Below are 27,672 nucleotides of genomic sequence, written 5' to 3'. Positions count from 1 at the left end.
GCGTTGGCCTAGAGAAGCCACTGCGGGGCTGGAGGGGAGGGGAGGCTTCCGCTCAGCCGAGAGGCAAGATGGCCACGGCTGGGGGCGGCTCTGTGGCCGACCCGGGCAGTCGGAGTCTTCTTCGCCTTCTGTCTTTCTGCGTCCTGCTGGCAGGTGAGGCCTCCCCCCGCGCGTGAGCTCCGGTGTGTTAGGAGAGCCGTCGGGACCGGCCGGGCCGCGAGCGCCGCCGTCCCCCCTTCTGGCCCCTCTGCTCCTCTGTGCCCCCACCCTGTAAATCCTTTCTCTTTCGTTCCCACGACAGAAGTCCCCCCCCCCACTTCTTTGCCTGGATTTGATTTGAGGGCCCCCCCTTCTACCCCGCGGCACGTCGTGTCGCCCCATTTCCTCCTCCGGGCCTCTTCCCGGACTTCCAGCCTGACTGTCCGCCTGCCTCGTTTTCCCCACGGCCGGAGCCACCCCACCCCCTGTCGGAAAGGACAGGTGTCAGTTCAGCCTCTTCCCGGTGCGTTTAGTCCGAGACAAAAGCGGCCTCGTTCTGTGGGTGCAGGGCGGTGCTTCACTAAGTGGATTCCTCATTCTCTCCTCTGTTGATTCCACCATCGGCCGGTGTCCCTGTGTTTTGCCTCAGTTTGTCTTATCAGTGAAGTGAGACAAAGGTAGGGTATGGGTCCTCTTAACTGTTTAGACCGTGGAATAGTGATTCAAGAAACTTCAGGCATTTACAGCGTGCAGAAACGTTTGCTTACACGCATGTATGTCCTGGCATAGGTCTTTGTAGTTGGTCAAGCCCTAAAATGCGAACGTGTCTGTATGTAACTGTGACCATACCTCCCCTCAAGTTCATATTATCTTTAGAGATTCCCCAGAGGAGAAATTATAGTCGCCCCACACTGTAGCCACACACAAACGACCTGTGGATGTTAGATTAATTGACAGATCTGTGGCATAAGGTTTCTCCCAATTCTGTTCAGATTCCTGGAAAAATGTCTCAAAGATGTTTTATCATAATCTATATTCTTAGACTGGCACCCTTTCATTAACGAGGGTGCAAGGTACATGCACATGCAAGGTAGAAAGCAGAAGTATGCTCACCCGTGCAACCGGAAACTGGGACATCTGAGGTTACATGCCTTTTCCTTTAGGAAATGAAGTTTTCTTTCTTTCAGCTTCAATATCAGCTGTTCTGATTGGAATTTGTAATAACTTTCAGGGGCACATAGCTGGGCACTATGATTCATCTGATCCAGTAATGTGTCCAGAAAGTGAGAAGGATGGACATTAATCCCACTTTAGAAAGTATGATATACCCAGGGGAGCCTGGGTGGCTCAGTCGGTTAAGGGTCCAACTTCGGCTCAGGTCATGATCTCACAGTTTGTGGGTTCGAGCCCCGTGTCGAGCTCTATGCTGACAGCTCAGAGCCTGGAGCATGCTTCAGATTCTGTGTCTCCTTCTCTCTCTGTTCCTCCCCTGCTCACGTTCTGTCTCTCTCTCTCTCTCTCTCTCTCTCTCTCTCTCAAAAATAAAGATTAAAAAAATTTTTTAGGAAGTATGATATACCCAAGCCATACGGTGAGCTAAGGACTTGTTAGTGCCAATGCCTCTCTTCTTCTAACACTTTTTGTCTTCTGAGCAGGTTTGTGCAGGGGAAACTCAGTGGAGAGGAAGATCTACATCTCCTTAAATAAAACAGCTCCTTGTGTCCGTCTGCTCAACGCCACTCATCAGATTGGCTGCCAATGTGAGTTGAGGCTGGGATTTGTGTTGTGGCCAGTGATATTTCTTTTTTTTATTATTATTTTTTTAACGTTTATTTATTTTTGAGAGACAGAGAGAGAGCATGAGCATGGGAGGGGCAGACAGAGAGGGAGACATAGAATCTGAAGCAGGCTCCAGGCTCTGAGCCATCAGCACAGAGCCCGATGCAGGGCTCGAACTTACGAGCCGTGAGGTGATGACCTGAGCCGAAGTCAGATGCTTAACTGACTGAGACACCTAGGCACCCCTGTGGCCAATGATATTTCAAATCTGTGCCTTAGATCTCAAGATCCAAGTCCTGCTTGGGAGTCTCAGCACACAAATTAGGCTGTGTGGGTAGGAGGTGACAGAGAGCCATTTGTCAAACCAGGCAAGATAATTAATAGGAGCTAATGCTTAGTAAGTGCTGCTTACTTGAGCCTCGTGCGTGTGCATCTCATTGAACCATCACAACAGCCCCATGAAGTAGATTCTCTTATTGTCCCCATTTTGCAAATGACAGAATGGAGACTGCGAGAAGTTGAGTAACTTTCCCAAGATCATCAGGCTATTAAGTGATGAGGCTAGGAATTGAGCCCCATGGTTCAGGTTCTAAGTCAGGACACTTAGCATCCACTAAAGTAGAAAACTGTACTGTTTTCTAAGGAGAAAGGAGTCTCATAGTCTATGAGTCCATCGTCACCTGCACCATCTTTTTGGAACCAAAGTGGACTTCTTTAAGGCAGTAGTCTATTTGAAGGGAAGGCATTGAGAAAGCCAGATAGTTGCAGGAGGAATTAGTGAAGCATTTGGATTCGTCTCTGTGCTTTGTAAATGTGTCCCAAAACAGGGTACCAAGACAGTATGGTTCTAAAACTATGGAAGTAGAAAGAGCGGAGATGTGAAGGCCGAACCCCAGTTCCTCTGCTACATAGCCTCCCTTCTTCATGTTTTGTTCTGTGAATAATTGCTCTGTCCGAATGTAGTTCTGCGGTAAGCAGGAAACTTAGAGTCAGATCATGGCTTCTTCGTCACCATATCGGTCACCTCTGAATTTCAGTGAACGCCTATAAAAATGGTTAGAACGTACCTGCACAAAGCTGAAAGTCAGACTATCTCCTACATTTATTGATGACGCTGAGTAAGTACTACGGTCTCAGGAGTCCTGCGTGATTGCCTGAAACCTCCTAGTTTGGTAGGCGGACACAGACGCTGCGAAGTGAAGGACCTGATTAATGTGGCAGTTAACTCGTTTCCTGCCCGGCCTTCCCTGAGCCGCGCTCTGTGTCCACCGTGCCGTGTCCCTGCTGGAGGTAGGTTAACTGGTTCCAAACGGTTCCAAGTGAAATTTTCGGACTCCGTTCTCCAACGGGGTTTGTGCGTAGAAGGGAGCCAGGTCCAAGTGTGGGCTGAGATCAGACTGCTGGTCTTGCCGGAGCTCCACTCTTCGTGCCAAAACGCTAGGACCCTGTCTTCCTGGAGGTATGCTCTTAAGATGCCCTCTGTGGGACTGAGTCAGTCGGCTTCATGTTCTGAGAGCAGCCCTGTGGGAAGCAAGCAGTAGCCTCTAGGAGTGAGCCAAGTGCCAGCACAGAAAGGAGAGGGGAGGGGCTGGACTCTGGCCACTTCCTCATTAAGAGCTCGTCTCCTTTTCGGCTTATTTCTAAGTCTTGCTTCGTATTTGTCCGTCCCGAGCAAGCTACACCCTCTTTAATTAGGCTTGCTAGCATGGTAAACATAAGGAGAGAAAGATCTGGTTTGGCTTTCTGATTATACTGCTCTGTTTCTATGGGCTCATTTGATTTTACTTTATTTTATTTTAAAGATCTTATTTTTAAGCAATCTCCACACCCAATGTGGGGCTCAGACCTACAACCCAGAGATTAAGAGTCACGTGCTCTGCCGGCTGAGCCACCCAGGCACCCCTATTGGCCCCTTTAAAGTGTTCAAAGAGGGTTATCTGTTGGTTCCTTTCCTTTCCTTCCTTTTTAAATCTCTCTCCAAGGTATGAGATGAATAAGGGTGAAAAAGTTTCTCTTCATGGAAGGCCCAGAAAAAGTAAGCAAGTTACTCTGGACTATACAGTCACCAGTTGGAATCCAGATTAGAATCCAGGTGTTTTATTCCAGCGTCCTGGCTTATCTTTTCCCTGTCCTCCTTGGAGCTGAAGCTATATATATTTTGTTTGTCAGAACAGCTTTTCCTTTTTCCGGGTTTTCTACGCCAAGGACCGTTGCCTTTTGTCAGACTTAGAACTGCTGGTGGTAGCTAAGTCTTTATTAGGTTATTCCAGGTCCTGATATTCCTCCAAAGTTTCTTGTTATCACCATCCACATGAACTTACTGGGTACTTACCACGTGGAAGACATAGTTGAATGTTGGGGACTTGGGTCCGTGTCTCGATTTTGCCAAATCCCACAGAAGAAAACTTCTACCTGGCCGGCAGTCTGGAAGTGCTTAAGGTCTTTCTTTGTCTTGTGCAAATTATAAATATTTCAGTGCCTCGATCTAGAGCTGTAGTTTTCACGACTGGCTAGGTATAATAAAGAATCATGTGGCAAGTTTTGAAAGTACACGTACCTGGGCCTCACCTTCAGAGACTTTAATTTAGTGGGTCTGAGATAAGGCCCAAGCGTCTGTATTTTTTAAAACTCCACAGTGATTCAACTAGGGTTGAGAACTATTGCTCTAAAACAATATGCGACTTTTCATACATGGTAGGAATTTTCACTGGCGAGAAGGCTCGTGGGGAGATGGTAGGATGTCTCCACGTGGATCACGAGGGACGCGACAGGCACTGCTGCATAGAATTCAAGGCATTCTGGACGATGGATTACCCATCCTTTACCGCAGCGCTGCCCGATCTTTGTCGTTCGTGAGATACAGAAAATAGTATTTGTATGGCATCCTGGCATATATGGAGACGTATGGTATTTGTAGGGCATCTTTGGGTACTGGGTCAGTCCGCTCCTGGCTGGGAGTGACCAGCCTAGGGTCTCTGGAGGCCCTCAGTCCCCAGAAATGAGGGGGGTCAATATCAGCTCGTCCCTAACCCATCAAGACCCATCAGTTGGGAAGCTCTCTTCTAGAGATCTCAAAGTTCTTGAGTAACCCTGCCTAAAACAGGCTAAAAGCAAGTAAAGTCATTCCCAAATAGGGCAAAGGAACAGAGACCCAGGAATTGTCCTCAGCTCAAGGGAGTCTGCACATATGTCTTCACACAGGAAGATTCAGTGCTAGAACTCTGAGCCAGAGATCTAAAGCCTGCCATTGCCTGGAGAAAATACAGGTTTGAAAACCATGCTGTCTCCTCTTCTGGAAATGTGTACATGTGGCTAAATGAGGTTGAGGGAAGAGGGTGAGAGAATGATTGTACGACCTTTCTGAGACTTAGCAAGTGAGTAGACTTCTCAGGCTGTCTCGTCCTCCAGTGCCTGCTGGTCGCCTTCAGGTGGAGCTGGGGGAGTCAGCTCTTCAGCTCAAGCCCAAGTCTGGAGGTGGCTGCGTTAACCCAGTGTCTGGTGCCATGTTTGGGAGATAAGTGATCTGCAGAATCAGTGAGGCAGAGGCAGAGTTGTCAACTGCGGGAGCTTTAATCTGAGCCCATTCTGTCCTGGCAGCTTCCGTTAGCGGGGACACAGGGATCCTCCACGTGGTGGAGAAAGAAAGGGACCTGCAGTGGGTGCTGACTGACGGCCCCAACCCCCCGTATGTGGTTCTGCTGGAGGGCGAGCTCTTCACCAGGTAAGAACTGCGTGTGCCTTCAGGGAAGCCACAGCCGGGAAGATCTGGGGGGCCGTCCCCACACTTGTGTATAAAGGTTCGCTTGGCTGCCCTGGTCCGATCAGGGCAGGAGGCTAGAGTGAGTCTCAGAAGAAAACCTGCCCCATCAGAGGGGTCGTCTGGGTGACCTTACAAATAGGGTCCAGTGAGTAAAGACCCCAGGCAGGAGGGAGGGCCCATAGGGGCACTCAGGGACAGGGTAGATGAGATGAAGCCGAAGCTCAGGTTGGGTCATAGTTAGGAGTTAGGAGTTAGAGACAGCAGGGGCCCCTGGCTAGCTCAGCGGATAGAGTATGCTACTCTTGATCTCTGGGTTGTGAGTTCAGGCCCCACATTGGGTGTAGAGCTTACTTAAAAAAAGAAAGAAAGAAAGGAAAAAAAAGGAGTTAGAGACAGAAAAGAGGCAAGAAACGAGTTAACAGTTGGGGTGGGGGGGTTTTCACTTCTTTAGGAGTAGAGTCAACACACCGCGTGTGTTCAACAAGGAGTCAAAGGTTTGGATTCCGTTAGTTTCCCATTTGTTTCCATCCCTGGGGGCAAGATACTGGGCTAGGGGTAACCTTCCCAGTCTTCCTCCATGGCACTCCCTCCCTGTCCCAGGAATCTGATGGAGAAGCTGAAGGGGACAACCAGCCGGATCGCTGGCCTTGCAGTGTCCTTGGCCAAACCCAGGCCTGCGTCAGGCTCCTCTCCTAGTGTGCAGTGTCCCAATGATGGGTTTGGTAAGAGCCCCGGAGGATCAGGGGACCTCCCGTCACGCAGAGCTCACTGGTGCTTCAGTCTCGTGTCTTTGGAGGGTTGGAGGGATGCGTCTGTCTGTGTGTGGTGTGAACAGCTGACTCCCAAACAGAAGACAGTGTTTCTTTGTCTTTGCCATTCATCGCTTCCTCTGCTGATTCCCCTTCGTCCACTTCCCTCCATCCTCCTTTTCTGTCATAGGCCCCGATCCCTAACCAGCCAGCCCAGGACACCCTGATACCAGTGTCTGTTTCCCTGTAGGTGGTGACAGGTTGATGCTTGCTTCCTTGAGTCCCCCTTTCCTTTGGAGCTCTTGGTCCCGACCCTACGACATCCTAGCCTTCCTCCCTCACTCAGGCCCTGAATGCTTAGTGTCCCAACAGCCGGTCCCCCATCCTCCCCTTCAGGCATTTACTCCAACTCGTATGGGCCAGAATTTGCTCACTGCAGAGAAATCCCGTGGAACCCCCTAGGCGACGGCTTGGCTTATGAAGACTTTAGCTTCCCCATCTTCCTTCTTGAAGATGAAAATGAAACCAAGGTCATCAAGCAGGTAACGGCTGCCAGCTCCTAGCAAAGAGAAATCTCGTAGGAGCTCCGCCCGCCTGGAGGGCTCGTCCACCAGGAGGGCTCGTCCACCAGGAGGGCTTGTCCACCAGGGCACCTCTGCATGGTAGATGCTCCAAGAAAAGCCAATACGTTTATTTTTCTCGCCTTTCCCTTCCCATTTCTCTCCTGCCTCTTCTTCCAGCATTGATGGCTGTTAGGCTGGAAGAGAACATAAACTCTACTTGATCTGAAATAAGGTGTGCCCTGGTTAGGAACCCCGAGTGTGGGAAAAAGATCATCAGACTGGGAACTGCGAGAGATTCAGCTCAGAGGCTTCTGAATGTTCTGGATGTTCTGAATGACAATAATCTTTCATTCTGGCCTAGCTTCTTTGTTTTGACCTGTAGAGCGGTTAGATTTGTTCCAAAGTTACATGGTGAGTTGATGTCCAAGCTGTCTTGAATTTGATTTTTGATGTTTGGTTCAGCACAGTTGACAGCTAACCACGTTGGGAACTTGGGCCAGGCTGTTTGGGATGGGGACACTCCGTCCGCCCCGACTCAGTCATTGAGTCTGTGCCCCTTTGCATCTCTTGGTGAGGTTTTCTCTCGGACCTTACACATCCTGGCTTTGTACTATAGCTCAGGGACTGACGAGCGAGCGTCGGGGCGGGCCCGGGCCCTCCTGGGAAGCATGGGAGGGATTCCACGCGAGCTGCCTCAGTGGGGCCCATCTCCCCTCCTAGTGCTATCGCGATCACAACCTGAGCCCCAACGGCTCGGCACCCACCTTCCCGCTGTGCGCCATGCAGCTCTTCTCCCACATGCACGCTGTCATCAGCACTGTCACCTGTATGCGGCGCAGCTCCATCCAGAGCACCTTCAGCATCAACCCAGGTAGGACAGACCCGAGGCCCGGCGGCTGTGCTGGGGACCTGGGAAGGGGGGAGCTCAGGCAGGGAGCACGGAGCGAGAGAGGCGGGAACAATTCCGAACAGTTGAGGCCGCTTGTCCCTGCAGTGGACAGGGCAGAGAAACCAACTGAAAGCAGTGGAGGCAGGAAATGATTGACAGGGTCCACAGGGCAGCAGTCAGAGGCGTCTCCAGGCCTTCTCTGTGGCTTCTCCCTAACTTCTGTCGCTCTCTCACTCTGTCCTGCTCAGAAATCGTCTGTGACCCCCTGTCCGACTACAACGTGTGGAGCATGCTTAAGCCTATAAATATATCTGGGGCATTAGAGCCTGATGACAGGGTTGTGGTCGCTGCCACCCGGGTGAGTGCGGGCCCCTGGTCAGGGTGGACAGGGCTGGCGCCCAAAGGGCTGGGGGGCCTCTTGCGGGCGTATCACGTTTCAGAGTCGCTGTGCTGGGGAGCCTCCAGGGAAGAGGGGTCTGGGCCGTGGGGCCCCCTCGTATGGCCATTGTCCCAGGACACACACATTCCCTTGGCTGGGATAGGAGAGGGAGCCTGGGGCCCGGTCCTAATTGCCATTTTCAAAGCCTGCCTCCCCTGCCTTTTCCACTGTGCCCAGCTGGACAGTCGTTCCTTTTTCTGGAACGTGGCCCCAGGGGCTGAAAGTGCCGTCGCCTCCTTCGTCACCCAGCTGGCTGCCGCTGAAGCTTTGCAGAAGGCACCTGATGCGCTGACCCTTCCCCGCAATGTCATGTTTGTCTTCTTCCAAGGGGTAGGGGCTCTTCTGCTGGGGTAGGCCGGGAGGGGCAGGACAGCAGGGAGGGTAAATGTGAGAGTGGCTATCGTTTGGGGACGATCTGGGCACTTGACCTGAGTTGTCATTCAGCAAAGAGCTTCTGGAGGTGTCTCCACGTGTCTCCCCCCAGAGTCACACATCTTAGGAAGCTTTCACACCCTGGCCCGGAATCGGAATCAGTGTGCTGCCCGCCCCCTCGCTCCCCCGCTGATGCGATCTCTGGGAGGCAGCCTTTTGCTTTTATTCTCTGGACTCTTTCACTGCCACTTCCACCCAAGAGCCCTGAGGCTCCTGCCCCCTCCCCCCACTGCCCCCACAGCCTGGCCTTGGAATAAGGGGAGGGCAGCCGCGGCTGCGTCGGCGGAGGGGAGGGAGAGGCAGGAAGCAGGCACATAACAGCTGATGTTCGCCTCGGGCCTTTACCGAGGCTGCTCTCCCCATTTCTGGGCTCGAGAAGTCCTGTGATGCACACACATGAGGAATAGTCACAGCTGGGAGGCCGGGCAGGGAGGCGGGTGAGGTCACGTGACCGCATAAGCCGGCCAGCACTTGCGGTGACCCGAGACCGTAGCCTTCGTGCCTTGAGCCCTGGTGATCTGGCCTCCGGAGACTGAGCCTGCCCCGACCCTTGGGAATCTCTGTTCCCTTTCCCGCCCGTCTTCGCCGTCAGGAGACGTTTGACTACATCGGCAGCTCCAGGATGGTGTACGACATGGAGAAGGGCAAGTTTCCTGTGCAGTTAGAGAACATTGACTCCTTCGTGGAGCTGGGACAGGTGTGCTGCGTGTGTCCTCCTCCCCCTCCCGCCTCCTCCTCTGCTGTTCGTTGTCCTCCCTGCCACTGCCTCTTCCCTGACTTTTCTCTGACCTTCCTCCTTCCTCTGGTCTCGGGACACGGGCCCCCGCGAGCAGCCAAGTGTTGTTTCTTCATCCTCCCCCAGGTGGCCTTAAGGAATTCTCTAGAGCTCTGGATGCACACAGACCCCATGTCCCAGAAAAATGAGTCTGTACACAATCAGGTAATCTGAGCATCTTTCCGCCTCACTCTGTTTCAACGGCTCAGAATGTGGGCACCCCTCACCCGGGCCTGACCCCCGCCACCCCCCAGGGCCTGTGAGACAGGACCTCAGGCGGGGTACCAGCTCAAGGATGAACAGCGTGGCTGTTCCAGCTCCGCAGGAAGCACCGTGAGCGCAGCTCGTGGCCCCGGTTCCCTGGGGTGGGCGGTTCCCCGCCTCCATGCCCCGCAGACGGCCCGGGAGTGACCGGCCCCTCCCTCTCTGCTGCCCGGTTGTCCCGGCTACCCTGCTCGGTTCCTGGCTGTGTCGGACCCTCTACCCAAACCGTCCTCCAGGCTCCTCACCACTTGTTCAAGACCCTCCCTCCTCTCAGGGTCCAGCTTTGGGCCTGTTTTTCTCATGGGGTTCCTGCCACTCCAGTGTCAGCGCCCTCCCCGCCCTGGGCTTTTGGGTGGCACTTGGTGTAGTTTGGCGTTGTTACTTGTTCCTCCAGTTCGGCCAGAGTAGGAAATTAAGCGTCTAGTGAGGATGACACAGCTGGAGTTGCAGGACATTCAGAGCCTGGATCCTGAAAGGCTTGAGGAGTTGGGGTGCAGGAGGGCCGGGGGCAGCACCACGAACCGGGGACTTGGCGGGAGCGTCGTGGGCCTAGAAGATGCGTCCGGCTTCCCTGTCCGCAGCCTCCCCTGAGCTACCCCTCCCCCCCCCAGGTGGAGGCCCTCCTGAGCACCCTGGAGAAGAGCGGGGCCGGCGTCCCTGCTGTGGTCCTCCGGAGGCCGAACCAGTCCCAGCCCCTCCCGCCGTCTTCTCTGCAGAGGTTTCTTCGGGCTCGGAACATCTCTGGTGTCGTCCTTGCCGACCACTCTGCTGTCTTCCGTAACCAGTAAGAGCCACCGAGCCCACACCCTCTTCCTTCTCCCAGAGAATCTGTCCCGTGGTCTGGGGTCCGGAGGGGGGAGTGTCTCCTGTGTCAGGGAAGATCACCACTCTCCCCTCTCCCCTCTCCCCACAGCACCCCTCCAAATCTCAGGTCAATTTGTGTTCTTTGCTCAGTGACCTGTTCACACCTAAGCCGGTCGCCTCGTGTGACTTGATGTCATCTTAGAACACGGGCCCCCTCAGCCTTTCCGTGCTTGGTCCGCCTCCCCCAGCTCTCCCGAGGCCTGGGTCCTTGGGGCTGCCAGCAGAGGGCAGCATCCCCAACAGGAGCGCCCTGAGGACCGAGAGCTGGCCGGGTCTGGGGCCTGCCCAAGGGTGCCGAGCGGGACGCAGACAACACTCACACTCTGAAATGTAACGTGTTCTTGCCTTTGGGGTAAAAGCGTCCCCTGTGCTGAGGGGACTCCAGAGATATGGGGTGAGGCTCTGTTAGTCACCTCTCTCCTGGTCCTGGGCACCCCAAAGAGCCCCTAACTTAAGCCCTGGGCTAATGGGACTTCTTACTCGGGCCAGATTGCTAGGTTCCCAGCTTCCCTCCCCTCGTCCATGAGGCCAAATGGGTTTCTGAGTAACACTGCTTATGCTCTGGCTCTCCGACCCCAGCCAAGGAGCACCTTCTTGCTCATTTAGGGCAGGGACACTTTCAGCACCTGAGGTCAGCCGTCTGCACCATGTCTGACCCCGGCATCGCTTCGGGGTGAAGGGATAGTCCTCATTTGCACACATTTGGCCTTGATTCTATGTGGGGCCGGCATCTGTTGGTGCTGAAGGCTGGGAGCTCTCCTCTAAGCTTCTCTTCTAAGCTCTGCCTTCACGGGGCTCCCCAGGGAGCATACAGTGCTTGGACCCAGGGCAGTGTCGTGTGTCTGGGAAAGACCCGTTCATCCCCCTCGGCCCCCAGGCGCCCTCAATGTTCACGTTCATTGGAACCGTCATCCAACCTCTGGTGATGTGGGGCGTGCTCCCCAAAAGTCCTCTCAGCCGTCTCCAGCCCAAACTCTGGGGAAGTGTCTCTTCTGTTTGAAGACCTCCCAGGAAGGGAGTCTCCTGCCTTCTGATCTCATCTGCCTCTTCTACCTTGTCTCTCCGGAAGGTCCTTGTATTTCACTGCTCTGCCTCTCCACACCCTCTTCAGTATGGGACCCTCATTTTCTGTTCCTTCCCCTCGGACGATGAAAAGACACGCCAGGCTCCTACATGAAGGGCCTGTGAGGGAGGACCGGGGCAGGGCCCTGGCTGAGTGTGGCCGAGGCTCATGCCCGCTCTCCCGGCAGCTATTACCAGAGCATTTACGACACAGCGGAGAACATTAACGTGAGCTACCCCGAGTGGCAGAGCCCCGAAGAGGACCTCAACTTTGTGACGGACACTGCCAAGGTAGCACTCGCCCGGGTTGGCCGGGAGCGTGGGGAACACGGCGAAGATGGTTAGAACGTCTTCTAGGTGGTTAGACCCTCTTGTAGAGGGTAGAAGAGGTGGGCCGTTCAGCCCCCCCTTCCCGCCTGCCACAGGCCCTGGCGGATGTGGCCACGGTGCTGGGACGTGCCCTGTACCAGCTGGCAGGAGGAACCAACTTCAGTGACACCATTCAGGCCGATCCCCAAACGGTAAGGGCAAGTGGGGCCCGCCTCCTCTCCGGCTCTGTGCACGCGGCAGGCCGTCCCGTCTGCAGTTCACTTAACCCCTTCTCCCGAACCTGGGAGCCCAGCATGCCAGCGCGTGCCGGCGGGGCTTCCCGCTGCTCCAGGGTGCTCCCGGGTGGGCCTCCAGCATCCTTGTGAGCCAGCCTCTGCGTCCCCAGCCCCAGAGTCCCTGGCCGACCCGGCTCCCGCCCTGCGACAGGGTCTCCACTGAGAGCTCTGCTTGGCTCCAGGTCACGGGCTTGTTGACTCTCACTGTCCCAATCCTAGGTCACTCGCCTGCTCTATGGGTTCCTGGTCAGGGCCAACAACTCCTGGTTCCAGTCCATCCTCAGGCAGGACCTGAGGTCCTACTTGGGTAAGCACGCGCTGGGGGAATGGCACCCTTAGCCGAGGCAAGAGACGGAAAAAGTCATCAGCTTGGTTTAATCTCTGCTTTTTTTTTCCTTCTCGTTTCCTTTCCTTCTCCCCTGTTTTCCTTTCTTTCCCCTGATACATGTGGGTCCGTTCCCTTCTCTTCTCTGGCTCCCGTCAACCTCGGGCTCTTCCTTCCCCTTCCACCCGCACCCACCTTCCACCTCCCACCCTCCAAACCCTCCCTCCCCTGTGCTCTCCACTCAGGTGACGGGCCTCTTCAGCATTACATCGCCGTCTCCAGCCCCACCAACACCACCTACGTGGTACAGTATGCCTTGGCGAATCTGACTGGCCAGGTGGTCGACCTCCCCCGAGAGCAGTGCCAGGATCCAAGTAAAGTCCCCAGTGAAAACAAGGATGTGAGTGGGAGTGGGAGTGGGTGTCGAAGGTGCCCCGAGGGCCCCGTACCCCCGGGGGAAGTTGGACAGCGTCCTAGGCCCAGTTGGACCCAAGGAGTTGGGATGCAAAGGCGGAGGGACGCGGCCCCTTGAACTTGAGTGTTGGAGGGCAGGAGCCTGGGCAGAAGCACAGCATGGCCGGGGTGAGAGAGGATCGCCTCAGCCCCGCCCTGTGGCCGGTCTTCCGTTGCAGCTGTATGAGTACGCGTGGGTTCAGGGCCCTCTGAACTCCAACGAGACGGACCGGCTGCCCCGCTGTGTGCGTTCCACGGCGCGACTGGCCAGGGCCCTGTCCCCTGCCTTTGAACTGAGGCAGTGGGGCTCTACTGAATACTCCACGTGGACTGAGAGCCGCTGGAAAGACATCCGGGCCCGCATATTTCTGGTAGCCAGCAGAGAGCTGGAGGTGAGCCGGGTGGGGCATGCCAGAGACCGCCCTGCACTCTTTGTGTTGCCTCTTACCTCTTGCCTGCTTCCGTCTCCCATTTGCCACAAAAACCTACCTACCGCCGCTCCGTCCCCTGTCCGCCGCACGCCCCATCGCGAAGTCTGTCTTCACCGACAGAGTGAGTGTGTGTTCACGCCGGAGGTGGGCTCCCGCCAGGAGGAGGGCCCCCCGGAGGAGCTCCTCGCCCTGCAGCGTCCCCACAGCTCCCTCCCAGCTGGGATTTCCAGCTGCTGGCACTAGGGTGTGCATGGGCGCCACGGTTTATTGAGTCCCCATCACCAGTATGTCATAGTTGCCACCTGAGAGTTGCCACCAAAGTCATGGATCTTAACTTCAAGACGCTGAAAATCTAGGGGCTCTGGGGTGGCTCAGTAGGTTAAACGTCTGATTCTTGGTCTCAGCTCAGGTCACGATCCCACGATCCTGTGAGTTCGAGCCCCGTGTTGGGCTCTGTGCTGACAGCATGGAGCCTGCTTGGGATTCTCTCTCTCTCTCTCTCTCTCTCTCTCTTTCTCTCTCTCTCAAGTAAATTTTTAAAAAAATATATACTTAAAATCTTAGTAATACAAAGTGGAGGAAGAACAGGGATACTCCTCTTTTCGAACGGAGCCACTCCGTCTTCCAGTTGGGAAGACGTTGTCTGTGATTGCTCAGCACTCGGTGCCTGGAGCCAGCTCTGGGATCCCGAGGTCCTGGCTCCCAGCCCCAAGCGGTGATCCAGAACCACGCTGGGCTCTGACAGTGTCTCTCTCCCTCCCTGCCCACGCCTCCCGCAGTTCATCACCCTGATGGTGGGCTTCGGCATCCTCGTCTTCTCTCTCGTCGTCACCTACTGCATCAACGCCAAGGCCGACGTCCTTTTCATCACCCCTCGGGAGCCAGGAGCCGTGTCTTACTGAGAGGAGCCCAACTCCTGCCCGTTCTACCGTTCACATCCTAGGCCACTTGTCCCACGGGGACATAAGCCACTAGCGTGTCACTGGAACCTCTCTGGGCCTGCTTAGACTGGAATTAACATGAACAAGCGGAACTGCCCCGAAGAGAGAGAAACAAGTTCCCTCTCCTCTCCAGCTCCCCCTACCTGTCTCCCCTTCCTCACCCCTGCCAGATCCCGGGAGGGCAAATGGAAGCTTCTCGCTCCTGTTTGACTCCTAACTGCCCGCCCTAATTTACCCTTCTTCAGGGTCCCTCTTCCCTTCTCATCCTGCCCTAGACCGCCCCCTACTCCCCACCCCAGCCCAGTCCCAACTTTCCCTACCAGGAAGGACACAAAGGCTGAATGCCAGGAACAAACCACAAGGAAGCCCCGAGGTGCAGGCCAGGCGATCTGTCTCCCTCCTGCTGTCCTGTCTCCAGACCCGTAGACGGCACCTCGGGGAGGGTGTGCTGCCGGGTCACCTCCAGCCCTCAGTGCTAGCTGTGATTTTATTAAGCTGTAATACCTATTTTTGTGGTTTTCTTTTTCCGTGTGTGCGTGTGTGTGTGTGTGCGCGCGTGTGTGTGTAAATATATAAATAGCAAGTTTCATTAAAAGACTATCCCTCATGACCTGTATGTGTCATTCTTCCGTGCCCTCCTGCTCGGTGACCTCAGACTGGAAGTCATGGAATTGTTACCACGTGCTCCCTCCGGGTCTCCAGAGGCCCAAGGAGTGCGGCTCTGTCAGAAACAGTGGAAGCCCTCAAAGCGGGGCTCCCATGGAGCCTCGGAACCCCGGTTTCCCCCTCGTAAGAACCGCGTTAGCATCGTTGACCCTCCCACTTTCCATTCGACGGACGTTTCTTTGTTCACTCTGAGACACTGGCTGGGCTGCAGAAATTTAGGGGACGCAGTCCCAACCCTGAGTGGCTGGCAGTTGGGGTGAGGGGAGAAACCGGTGCAATCCGGGGTGATCACGTGCGGCATCTCCGGAGTGCTCCGGTAACGCACAGAAGGACTCCGGGCACTGGGGGAGGCATCCGGGAAGGCTGCTCAGAGGAGGAGGCATCTGGGTTGCAGGCTGTGGAGTTCAGCTGTGGAAGCACAGGGCCTTGAAGGCACGGGCCACGTTTGGGAACGGTAAGTTATTCGGGGTGCTGCAGGAGAGGGGGCTGGGGCTGGGTCACGGAGGGCCTGTGGCGGCCTGCCGAGCAGTTTGGGCCTTCTGTTGCTGGTGGGCATTTTGCAGACGGAAGCGAAGGTGGCTTCGGACTCTCCTAGAAAGAGAACCTTGGCTCTGGGAATACCCTAGCGCCCTGGGTCTTCATGGAGCAAAGTTCCGGGGCGTAGCCGCACAGCTAAAGGAAGGCCGCAGCTGAGTCACTGGAAGGGAAGACCCCTCAGGAGTGGCGCTGGAGGCCAGCCCTCTCCCCTCCCCGCGGCCCTGCGGCCCACGAGACAGATGAGCCGGGAAGGACCAGCTCCGGGCCCCTTACCTTCCCACGTCCCGCCACACCCCGCCGAGGAGGCGATTTGCCCCAGGTTTCTCTCTGGGTTCCCTCAGGGGGCACGTCTGGGGGGCCGGGATGTGGAAATGAACCCTGCTCCCCTCCCCCCCGCACCCCTCCCGGCCCGCACGCGGTGCTGGCGGGAGGCGGGCACAGCTGCCACCATTCTGGGCCGACGCCGCGCCTCCCTCGGCCAACAGGGCCTCCCCGCGGACAGGGCAGCAAGCTCCCTCGTCCTGCTGGCAGCTTCGGGAAGCGGGGAAGTGGCCGGGTACCAGGCACGGGGGGGGGGGGGGGGGGCGCCGGTGCGAGCCGTGGGGCCTTCCCTACTCTGGTCTCCTCAACACCAGCTTGTCTTCCGCCTTCCATGCGACCCCTTCCTCGCGCCACCCCCCAAATTCAAAACCAACCAACTGGGCTCTTTCCACGGCCTGTGGGGAGGCCAGGCGCTGTAGAAGGGACACGGACCCCCGGCTGACCCCCTCAGGGGCCTCCTCTCTGAGACCTCGGTGTGGCGAGTCCTCGAGTCCTCGGGGACCTGCTGTGCCCCAGAGACCCCCTGGGGCCAGCTGGCTGGCTGAGACCCCCTGGGCCACAGACTTTAGCTTCTCAGCCCGGCTCCCCACTGCCCCCCCCCCCCCCGTCTGGGTGGGCCTTGCTCTGAGATGTGCCACTTCCCACAAGGCTCCCCCCTCCCCACTACTACCTGGGCCCCCGGGGACCCAGCCTGTCCCTACCTCTTGCGGCCCCTGGCGCCTCAGCACGGAAGGCTTTCCTGTCAGCCGGTGTTTCTCCTCCAGCCTCTCTGAGCAAAGGGTCTTCTGGGCCCCACATCTGGGTCGCTGCTCCCAAAGGCACATCCTGGGAGGAGACCTTTTCATCCAGAGTCTGGTGTTCTGTACCAAGGCCTCACCCTACTCAGCAGGACTCTGTCTCCACATGGAACCATATAAGACCTTAGAAATGATATGTAGGGTCTAACTCATCTGCTAGGGGAAACCGTAGCCCAGAGGAGTGAGTGGCTTGCCCAAGGTCGCAGCAAATTAGCGCTGAGCTGAGACCAGAACATGTCTCGTATCCACGCTGGCTGCCACGGCAGCAATAAACGTTTATTGAGCGTGGCTGTGAGCAAGGCGCTCTGTCCTGGCATCAGAAAAGGTTATGATGAGATGCTGTGCCTTCCCTTAGGGACTTGGGATCCGGAGTCAAGATGGCAGGATGGGACACGAGCAGGATAAATAAGCAGGCGGGGCCCGCATATGCTCCACGCAAAGTCAGTGCAAGGAACAGGTTCTACCTGAGCCCAGAGGACACAAGGCTGGCTCTGGGCGGGCCGGTTAGTGCGGAAAGAGCTCAGGATCAGGGATCGTCCGGTGTCACTCGTCCGGTGAATGGCGAGTGTGGCTTTGGAAAGGGCATCCCGGCTCTGGGCCCTGGTGGCGTCCGTGTGATGCAGGGTCAGGCAGCGGGGGGTGGATTAAAAGGTGGATCAATTCTTGAACTTTGTTTGTTTGTTTACTTATTTATTTTGAGAGGGAGAAAAAGAGTGAGAGAACACGAGGCGGGGGGGAGGAGCAGAGAGAGAATCGCAAGCAGGCTCCGTGCTGTCAGCAAGAGCTCGATGTGGGACTCAAACTCATGACCCAAGCCGAACCCAACCGACTGAGCCCCCCCAGGAGTCCAATTCTTAAACTTTTTAAGGTAGTTTGAAAGTTTTCCTTCCAGAGAGGGAGGCCTGAGGGGCCCTTATTCCTGTAATTCAGCATCCCGTCCTGAGACAGAGCCCGGCAGGCCTCTCGGAAGTTGGGCCTGGGGAGCAGAGCCCCTTAAAGATCGGGGTCCAGATGGGCCTCAGGTCGGATTTTTATTCCTCCCTGAATCCACACGCAGAAGGGGCCCTCCCAGTCCTGCGGTGGAGACGGGCAGCCGTAGCCCAGTCCCCAAATAGGGAAAACATGGGGAGGAGTGCAGGGGCCATCTCAGGAGGCCCGAGAGATGACGCAACTGTGAGCAACTCTCCAGGCTCTGGCTCCGGAGCGGGGGCTGGGACCCTGGGGTCCCCTTCCGCCCACATCTTGACTGAGGCTTTGGCAAAAGTGCGGGGACGGAAGGGACAATGGGGATGAAAGGGGGCATCGTGAAAAGAAGAAACTAGTATAGAGAAACAGGAAGTAGGGAGGAAAGGAAGTGGCAGACAGGAGCCCAGGAGCCCGAGAGGAGCCGAGGCGGGGGAAAGGCCGATGGCGGGCGTGGCCGGGAGGGAGTGGGCCCGGGGCTGCTGGTGACAGATGGGTGGACACAAAGAGGAGACAGATGGATGGGGGAGGGAGGAGGGAGGCTGGAGGGGCAGTGGTTGGAGGCCTTAATGAGATTGGAGCTGGGCTGAGGAGAGGTGAGTGGAGAGGAAAGAAGAAAGGCCAGGCCGCCTCAGGAGACAAAGGCGACAAGGCCTGGGGGCCAGGGCGGGAGAGGGCTCTGGCGGGGCCGCTGGGGGGGGGGGGGGGTTCCAGCCCCGGCTGGCAGCAGAGAGAGTGACAGATTGCGTGGCTCGCCACAGTGGAGACCCGCTGTCACCTTCTAGAGGCACAGAGAGGGAGACCCAGAAAGACGGACTGACACGCACGGTGTGGAGGCAGACAAGGAGACAGAAGAAAATCCACGAGGAGCTGCGGCCTCGCCACGGCTCCTGCCCGGGCTCCCCCCGCCCGCTTGCTCCTGCGACCCAGGACCCAGGACGAGGGCCGGTCTCTCACCGAGGATGACACCCCCACCCGGGCGGGGGGGCCACTCCAGGGAAAGGGTCAGGCAGCGCGGCACCGCGAGGGTTAACGCCGGCTGCTCTCCCTGCCAGCCGCCTGCCTGGTCGGGTCCCCAGGGCTCCCCGCATATGTCACCCCCTCTCCTGCCAAGCCCACTGCTTCCCAGCTCCTCCAGGCCCTCCCCCACCCTCAAGGACTAGGCCCCGGCCCCTGTGTCTTCCCTACACTCCAACCTCCCATCCGGCAGTCTACCTCCAATCTGCCTCCAAGGCCAGGCCGTGTAGACCTGAAAAGACAGCAGGTGACCACCCGAGAAAGTGAACGCCTATAAAATGCAAAATAAAGACAAACCAAACCGTAGAGCCTGCTCCTCCCCCACCCCCAGGGCCTGCTCTTCCTGCCCTTGGTATGGCAGACTCACACACTCACACACACACACACACACACACACACACAGCTCCCAGGGGGTTCTCCTTCCCCCAGGCTGGGGCTGCTGGCAACCTGCGCTGACCTCAGAGCGCTCCCGGCTCCCTCGACCGACCACGACCACCGGTCCCAGGGTGATAGAGGCAGAGGAGAAGCAGGAGGTCCCAGGGCACGCTCTCACCCTGCTCACCATCCAACCCCAGTTCAGTTCGTGGGGACAGCTCAGGCTGGCTATGTCAAGGATGGAATCCCAGGACTGAATTATCAGAGCCCGAACGTCTGCGAGCAGGGAGGCTGGGGACAGGGACCCCCCCTGCTCCCCCTCCCCCCCACCCCGTTCCTTCCCGTCTTCCCTGCCCCCACCCCAGGGCCCTTCTCCTTCTGTTTCCCTCGATGTCTCCCCCTTTGGGATCCCAGCCTCCAGGCTGCAGTCTCTGTCCCTTGTCCCTCGTCCCTCGAGTTGCGTCTATCCTGTCTCCAGCCTTGTATCCCTGTCTGCCCCAGTTTTTTGCTTCCTCACAGTGTGCTCTCTGCCTCCCCCAAGTCTGTGTCTCCGCCCTGTCTTGGGGCCTCCCTCAGGCCTCTCCAGTACCATGCAGTACCTCCCCTGAATTCCCGTGTCTCTCCAGATCCGTGTTTCTCCCAGGCCTGGTCTCCCTCGCCAGCTCCCCTTCCCCAGTCTCCCCCACGTCCCCGCCCACATATGTTGCATCTCTGAGCCTCCACAACCTGGCAACTCCTCTCTCGTCCTCTCTCACCCCTCTGTCTCCCCGTGACTGTGCCTGCCCCCCTGTCTGTTACCCACCCACAGTGTTCTCCCCCCTCGTCCGTTTCCTCTGTCTGGCTCCCCACATCTCCCCCTGTCTCCCCCTCCTCTCCACCCCGCACGCACTGGTCTCCATCTCTCCTCTCCCCAAGGCACTGTCTCCTGGGTCTCTCGGTCTCCCAATTTCTTGGACAGGGTGGAGGGCAGGAGCGTGGGGGCGGTAGAATTGCTGTTGCTGGGGGCTCATTAGGTGGAGATTGGTTTTTAATCAGCACCATGGCAATGATGATGCAAGAACTGAGATGCCACCTGGTCCCCTGCCCCCCAGCCCCCTCCTCAAGCCTCCTTTCCCCTCCAGCTCAGCCCATCTGCTGGCGCCTGGGCACCTGTCTGGGCCTGCCCAGGTGGGAGTTGGCACCTCCCAGACCTGAGGGGGGGCGGTGGGGGAGCTTGGGGAGGAATCATAGGACTCCCCTTAGGGAGGAAAAGCCCAGAAAAGTTTGATCAGCAACAGGGAAACAGTGAATGCCTCCGACAACCCCCGCAGCTGGGGCTTGCTCCGAGGAAGGTCCAGACCCTTCCATGCAATAGCTCACTTAATCTCCATGGCAACCTAAGAAGCAGCTCTAATGAACCCCATTTTGCAGAAAAGGACCCTGGAGGCTCAAGAGGTTAGGTTACTTGTCCAAGGTCACCAGACGCCAGGACTTTCTTCACCGTAAGACACTGTCTCTGGAGCGCTCCTGGTTCATTCTGGATACTCGCGAAGGCTCAGTGACGACACCCAACAGCTGCGTGGAGTCCCAGCTCCTGCCACCCTTCACCACACACGCACACGCACACACACACACACACACACACACGCACTCAGACACGCGTGCACGTGCACACACAGGCTGGAGGCAGCTGAGCTACTGAGGTGAACTTAATCAATGCCTGTTTGCATATAATTCTGTATCTGATTTTCTTACTGCTCATTTGCTGCCCTGGCACACTCCAAGCCTGCCGGGGCCGCCCTGACTTCTCCCACATCCTTCCCACCCTCGTCCTTCCTCTTCCTTCAACCCGGCCTTTCCTCCTACGAGCCCAGAATTCCCAGCGGGTCAGCTTGGAAAAACTCCCTGTGGGCTCTGTGTCAGGAATCTGACCCCGCTCCTCCCCACCACGAGGTAGATGGGAGGTCGAGGGCTGGGTAAGAGGGCGTGGGGTGACTAAGTCCCAGGGCCACGCGGGAGCCACGGGCAGCCTGCCGAGGGGTCCTGTGGGCGCCAGCTTTAGGAAGGATGAGGGCTTGTCGAGGACCAGGACTCTCAGGTCTTCTTTGAGGACCTAGGTTTCCCTGTTGGTACCTTGGATAGCCTTCTTCCCAGGGGAAAGGAAACAGGGGAAGGGGCTGTCAAAGTCACGCTGGGACTCAGAATAGGACCATGGCACTTAAACCTGGCTTGCTGGGGGCCTCTGTCCCTGCCGCCTCTGGTGTGGAAGACCGAGGGGGTTCATCTGTGATCCTGCCCTGGCTCTCGCCCCAGCCCCACCCCTTCCCCAGCTCTCCATTTCTTGCTTATGAAATATGCATGGAGAACAGATGTCCCTGCTCCCCTACTCCCTGCCCCCCCCAGGGCCAGCCCCCACCCCCAGCTCCCGGGAGGTGGGGTGGGGGGTGTTCCCAGTTCTCTCTGCCAATGGCTGCCTGGCCTGGCTGTTTAATATTGATGAGGGGGGGGAGCTGGGCCAGCCAATGGCGAGCTGGGGGTGTGTGTGTGTATCTCCATATATATACATAGGGCTGGGCCAGCTCAGGTGTGTATGTGTCCGTGAGTGTGTGTGTGTGTATGTGTGTGTGCGTGTGTGTGTGTGTGTGTGTGAGTGCCAGTGGCTCCAGTCCCTGACCAAGCCCACCCCCTCCTCCTGGGCCCTATATTCCCACCATGTGTAGCCCTCTCATCTGCCCTGGAGCCTGTACAGCCACGCCACGCCGCCGTGCCCGAGAGCTCTAGAGAGCTGGTCACTAACTTTGCAGACGGATGAGCTCCCAGCAGCCAGAGGAGACCGGGGCTGTCAACGCTGCCCCCTGTCCTGCGAGCTCAGACCCCCTCGCAGGGTCTTCCTAGGTAAAGGGAGAACCGTGGACTGGGGAGGGGTGGGTGTGTCCCTTGCACTCTGGCTCAGGTCCCCTCCCAGAGCCTTCCTCGAGTTCCTCTCTCTCGTGTGTCCCCGCACCTCCCTCTCCTCCATTCCTGCCCCTGGACGCTTTGTGCCTGTCTGTTCTCGATCGGGTTGAGCATGGCGGAAGGGGGGGCAGGAGATGAGCATCCCACCCCAGATGCTTGGAGCTGCTGGCCTCCCTCATCCTCGGAGCCTGGAACTTTGGGACCAGAAGTGGATTTGGGGTGAGGACTTGTTGGGTACATGGAAGCCGCTGCCAGGGCCTGAGCCGGGAAAGACAGCGGGGCCAGGAGGTGGGACGGGGATCAGACTGGGAGCCCACAGAGGGGAGGGGAAGGCACGGCACAGCGGTCAGGGGTGAAGGGACACAGGCAGAGGGAGAAGCTGGTGGTGACAGATGTGCTGGGAGCCCCAGAGCCGAACTCCTGAAGCCCGGAGCTGGGGAGTGGGGACAGTAACCGTGTCCCGGGAGGGGCTGACCTCGGGGCCTCCCCCCCCGTTGCAATCGTCTCCTGTTCCTTTGGCCCCCGGGATGTGGAGCGCGTTCTGAATTTCAACATCAACACCGACCGCCTTCCGTTTTGTGTTGTGGTGACAGCGTGTCTGTCAGATGTCGACTTACCCATCACCCCCCAGCGCTTAGTAACTATTTGTCAATGACAGCGGGGTCGGGGGCAAGGCTGGGGGTCCATCAGGCTGGAGACTGAAAAGGAGCCTCAGTGCTTCTGTTTCTGGCCATTGAGTCCCACGAGCTCTGAGCAGAGTGGCCCTCTGTCCTCCCTCCACACTCGTCCTAAGCAGAGCCTCGCCCATACCTTTCCCTGCTGCCTCGCCCTGACCCCCTCTGGTCCCCGGGACAAGCAAACCTTAGCCAAGTCCCAGAACGGTGTCCAGGCACACCCCCCCCCACAGGCCACATCTGAACTGATGGTGGGCTGGGGGAGGACTCGAAGTGGGACGCCGACTCTGGTCCCTTCCCATCATCTTCTTTGCAGAGTCACCAAAAGGGCCAGGGAGTGGCAATGGTTGAGGGTGTTGAGGACAGAGCTAGAGGAAGGGGCTGGTCCCGAGCAGGGCAATCGTGGCCAGAAAGGACACTTCCGGACTCTAGTGGATGGGGCGGTAGGATCACGTGTCTGTGGTGGTCATGTTGGGGGGTGGGGGGCCGGCAGGGACTGGGCTGGGACAGCTGTGCCGAGCTCCATATGTCCCCGTCCACTCTACAATGGGCAGTCTGCGTGCTTATCCCCTCCCCCCCCCCCAGAGGCAGCAGGACTGCAGCGGGGCCCTGGGTGGGTGGGTGGGGGGGGGGTTGATAGTGAGGCCAAGGCTCGCAGCTCTCCCATCACAACTGGGGAAGGTTTAGAGTCACGGCCAACCTCTCTTGGTGCTGTGACTGCAGTCTCGCTTGGTTTTTTTTTTTTTTTTCTTTCATTTTATTATTAAGCACGTTTGGTAAAAAATGGTAAAAAAACACGTAACATAAAATCTACCATTTTAAATTTACAGTTCAGTAGTATCAGGTGTATTCCCATGGTGGTGAAACAGATCTCCAAAACTTTTTCATCCTTCAAATCCGAAACTCTACCCCCTTTCAACACCACCTCCCCTTTCCCCCTCTCCCCCCTGCCCCTGGTAACTGGCATGCTACTTTCTGTGTCTATGAAGTTGACGACTTCGATTCCTCGGAGAAGTGGAATCACTCAGTATTTACCTTTTTGTGACAGGCTCATTTCGTTCAGTAGGACGAGTTTCAAGTTTCATCAGTGCGGCAGCTCGCGATAGGATTTCCTTCCTTTTTAAGGCTGAATAATATTCCATGGAACGTATACGCCCCGTACTCTTCGTCCATTCATCGGTCGATGGACAGGTTTCCACGTCTCGTGACTAGAGCTGCAGTCAACGTCCCCATGCAGATATCTCTTCAAGATCCCGATTTCACTTCGTTTTTCGCTATCTACTCAGAAGTGGGATGACTAGGTCATACGGCAGTCCTATGTTTAATTTTGAGGGGAACCTCCGTTAGGCGTTTCACAGCGGCCGCACCAGCTGACGGCCCCACCCCTCACCCCCGACAGGGCACAAGGGTCTCGATTTCTCCACATCCTCATCCACCCTTCTTGTTTTCTGTTTTGTTTTCGTTTGATAGCAGCCACCCTAGGGGACGCGGGGTGATAGCTCACCGTGGTTTTGATTTGCTTTTCTCTGGCGCTGAATGACGGGAGCATCTTTCCGCGTTTGTTGGCCATTTGTAAACCATCTTTGGAGAAACGTCTGTTCAAGTCCTCGGCCCATTTTTTAATTGAGTGATCTGATGTTTTGTTCTTGCCAGAGTTCTTTATAATATTCTGGATACTCCCCCCTCATCAGAGATCCGATTTGCATGCATGTTCTCCGGTCTGTGGTCTGTTGCCTTTTCGCTCTTCTGATTGCGTCCTTTGACTTACGAAAGTTTGCAAGTTCGACGTGGTTCCGTTTGTCCATCTTTGCTTTCGCTGCCTGTGCTTCTGGCATCATCTCCAAGAAATCACCGCCAAGTCCGATGTCATAAAGCTTTCCCCTGTGTTTTCTTCTAGGAGCTGTCTGGTTTTAGGTCTTTAATCCCCTTGCTCGGTTTTATGCTGCCCCCCACCCCCTCCTCATTCCTCCTCCTTTCCTGTCGCTCACCCCCAGGAGTCTCTTCCATTCTTACCACCTCTCCTCCGACTCCTTTACAGCGTCCACCTGCGTGTCTCTCCCCACGTTTCCGCCTTTCTCCCCGCTCCCAATCCTTCCCCAACCTTCCTCTTGCCCTCCCCGTCTCGGAGCTGTCTCCTTCCTCCTCCCTCGGCCCCCATCAACTTCCCCTTCTCTCCTCCAGGCTCCGGACTGGAACCCTGACCATGGGACCTTGAAGTGGCTCTCACCTCCTCAGCTCAGTGGCAGACCCCACTCCCCCAGGCCCTTCCTGCCCCTCCCACAACCAGCTTGGAGGCTCCCGGAGGGAGGGGTGGGGAGGGGATCCTGATCTCACCGGGCAGGGGGCCTCCATCATGATGCTCAACTCAGACGCGGTGGACCTCGACCTGCCTCCCACCCACTCCGAGACCGAGTCGGGCTTCAGCGACTGTGGGGGCGGGGCGGGCCCCGACGGGGCGGGGCCTGGGGGTCCCGGAGGGGGCCAGGCCCGGGGCCTGGAGCCCGGAGAGCCCGGCCGGAAAGACCTCCAGCACCTGAGCCGGGAGGAGCGGCGGCGGCGGCGCCGGGCCACGGCCAAGTACCGCACGGCCCACGCCACGCGGGAGCGAATCCGCGTGGAAGCCTTCAACCTGGCCTTCGCCGAGCTGCGCAAGCTGCTGCCCACGCTGCCCCCCGACAAGAAGCTGTCCAAGATCGAGATCCTGCGTCTGGCCATCTGCTACATCTCCTACCTGAACCACGTGCTGGACGTCTGACGGGGCTGCCTCGGCCTGGCTGGGGTCCCCCCGCCCCTCCCCCCCCCCCAGCTCCCCGCAGGGCCCCCGGGGCGGGGGGGGGAGGGGCAGGGAGGCAGGGTGCCCTCCGGCTGCGTGGCTGGGTGGCTGGGGCTGCCTGGCTGGCTGGCGTGGGCCACCTTCTCCTGCCGACCTCCCCCCACCCCCCAGGGCGATTCTCGTGCGCCTCCCACGGCTTGTGGTTGGGGCCCAGCCGGTCAGAAACGTTCGCCTGGGTCTTCGGTACACAGTCCTTGGCTGGCTTTCCTGGGCGGCCGCCCTTGGCCGCTCCCCCCTAGCTCTCCCCTGGGCCGCTGCCTCTTCCTCACACCGTCCCTCCGCTTGCCTGTCCCTCCCCCTGTTTCTGCCCCGCTTCCTCCGCTCTTCCAGGGCCACTCTTACGACCACATTTCTGGAGACCCCAGACCCCGTCTCTGTCTCCCGTCCCCTCTCCAGCCTCGCCTGCCCTGGGGTGGGGAGGGGGCACCCATACAGGAAGGGGGAAGGCTGGGCTCCGAGTGGGGTGGGCTTCTACCCCAGAGATCTCAGCCCGGGGGACGCCGGGCCTCCGGAGATACTCCTGCCAGGGGAATCTTGGCGGCCGAGAATGATGGGAAAACTCTCTTGCCCCTGAGGCTTAGCACATGCAGACCTCGGATCTGACTCGGTAGTGAGTGCCTTGCCCTCTCTGAGCTATTTGGCCCCCTCCCTGCCCCCTCCCGCCCACCGTCCCAATTTTCTCCCTCCCTGTGTGCAGCTGGAGAAAGGGAGACCCGGATCCTGGAGGAGGGGCTGAACCCCCAGAATCAGCAGAGGGCCCAGGGCGGGGGGGGGGGGGGGGGTGGGGAGCCAGATCCACATCTGCTTCCTCCACCCCAGCACGCTGGGAAAATGTGAAAACCCACAGCGCTTCCTGCCTCAGATGCGGAGGGGGGGGGGTTGGGGGGGGAGGGAATGTTCTATTACTGCCCTCCGGAAATGCTCTGCCACCTGGGACCTAGGGCCAGTTCGTTATATATAGGTTTTTCTCCTCCCTTAAGCTTGCCTTCGGCAAGGGAAGACACCCCCTCCCCATCCTGCTCCACCCACCCCCAGCAGGCTCTCCGCACCCCCTCGCACCCCCTCCAGTGTTACTGAGTGCAGCCCAGGGTCGGAAGGAAGGGCCAGAGGGCCCGTGTAGAAGTGAGCTCACTGCCTTTCCCGTGCTCCCTCCTCCCCCACACCAGACTCCGTGCTCTACAAGGATATTATTTATTTACGTATTTATTTATTTATTCATCTATTTATTTACTTATTTATTTATAAATATTACTATTTATTGCCGAGTTGTGCACTTTGGGGTAGAGTGAGGGGGCTCCTGGCAGCCCCGGCCGGGTCTCTCTTGCTTCCTCCCTGGTTACTCCTTTCCCTTCCTTCCTCCTCTGCAACCCCAGGTGTGTGTGGGCATCCTGTCTGCTCACCACACCCATATCCCTTCCTCAGATCCATCTGTCCAGACACCCCAGTCCGCTGGGATGGTGCCCTTCCCCCCAGCTCCAGGGCTCCTGGACCCTTCCATAGTTCCCTCCACCCCCGGACAGTCCCGCCCCGGTCCTGCCCGCCTCTCTTCTCTCTCTAGCCCTCTCCCATGACCCTTCACTTCTTCCTGATCCCCTCCAACAACGGGCCCCCAGGGTCTGTGTCCTGCATCCTGTGTGTGACCCCCTCCCGTTGCATTTCTGATTTCATACGACAAGAAAAATTAAAGTGACCTCGTTCCAGCGATCAGGTATGGTTGTGGATCATTCGATTGGGTTGGGAAGCTGGCCCGCAGGCTGTGAGAGGGTAGGCAGGGAAGGCCCTAGGCTTTGAAGGCTCTTCTGATGGGGCTATGAGAGCTCAGTGTGGCGGGTAAATGATGCGAGAGAGAAAAGGAGGGGCCGGAGCGACAGGTGCAGGGAAGGGTATAACACACAGGTCCCAGACCTCCCCACCTGAAGTCCCACGCACCTCCATCTTGGTATTTATCCAGCGATACTTTCTGACCCTTCTGATGTTGGGCTTCTGCTCCTGCTCTCTATGGGCTTGAGAAAGAGCTCGAGTTCCCACTGGAACCCAAGTAAAACGTGTCTGTGGTCCATGCTGCCGGGAAAAGCCATGACATGAAACCTGTCTGTCCCTCATTGTTGTCTCTGAGCTGGGTCAGTATTCGTTGCGATTTGTTCTTGGCCCACTTTGTGTTCCCCAACCGTTAAGATACGGGGAAGAACATAACGGAGGACCTGGGACTCAGAGACGGGTAAGGAAGGGGATAAAAAGGGGCTCT

The 27,672-nt window shown here is 57.5% G+C and overlaps 2 protein-coding genes across 3 annotated transcripts; both read left to right on the top strand.

Annotated features, from left to right (window-relative positions):
* The first annotated feature begins 47 nt into the window (after positions 1–47).
* Positions 48–14,920, top strand: NCSTN (nicastrin). 2 transcript variants are annotated; one of them, XM_043567532.1, is made up of 17 exons: positions 48–153; positions 1,635–1,739; positions 5,356–5,479; positions 6,119–6,240; positions 6,664–6,809; positions 7,551–7,701; positions 7,968–8,077; positions 8,336–8,488; positions 9,183–9,287; positions 9,453–9,530; positions 10,241–10,413; positions 11,744–11,846; positions 11,981–12,076; positions 12,380–12,467; positions 12,731–12,885; positions 13,118–13,330; positions 14,149–14,920. In XM_043567532.1, the coding sequence occupies exons 1-17, from the start codon at positions 69–71 to the stop codon at positions 14,269–14,271; spliced, it is 2,130 nt and encodes a 709-aa protein (XP_043423467.1). In that variant the 5' UTR covers positions 48–68; the 3' UTR covers positions 14,272–14,920. The 2 variants fall into 2 exon arrangements, with proteins under 2 accessions (XP_043423467.1, XP_043423468.1); XM_043567533.1 differs by lacking the exon at positions 1,635–1,739 and having other exon boundaries at positions 53–153.
* A 6,620-nt stretch (positions 14,921–21,540) lies between these two features.
* Positions 21,541–27,129, top strand: NHLH1 (nescient helix-loop-helix 1). Its single transcript, XM_043567940.1, has 2 exons — positions 21,541–21,860; positions 24,776–27,129. The coding sequence occupies exon 2, from the start codon at positions 24,948–24,950 to the stop codon at positions 25,347–25,349; it is 402 nt and encodes a 133-aa protein (XP_043423875.1). The 5' UTR covers positions 21,541–21,860; positions 24,776–24,947; the 3' UTR covers positions 25,350–27,129.
* Positions 27,130–27,672: the final 543 nt, after the last annotated feature.

The sequence above is a fragment of the Prionailurus bengalensis genome, chromosome E4 (genome assembly GCF_016509475.1).
Source record: "Prionailurus bengalensis isolate Pbe53 chromosome E4, Fcat_Pben_1.1_paternal_pri, whole genome shotgun sequence".
Lineage (NCBI taxonomy): Eukaryota > Metazoa > Chordata > Mammalia > Carnivora > Felidae > Prionailurus > Prionailurus bengalensis.
The sequence above is the reverse complement of the archived record's forward strand: the minus strand, read 5'-3'. Positions and strand labels throughout refer to the sequence as shown.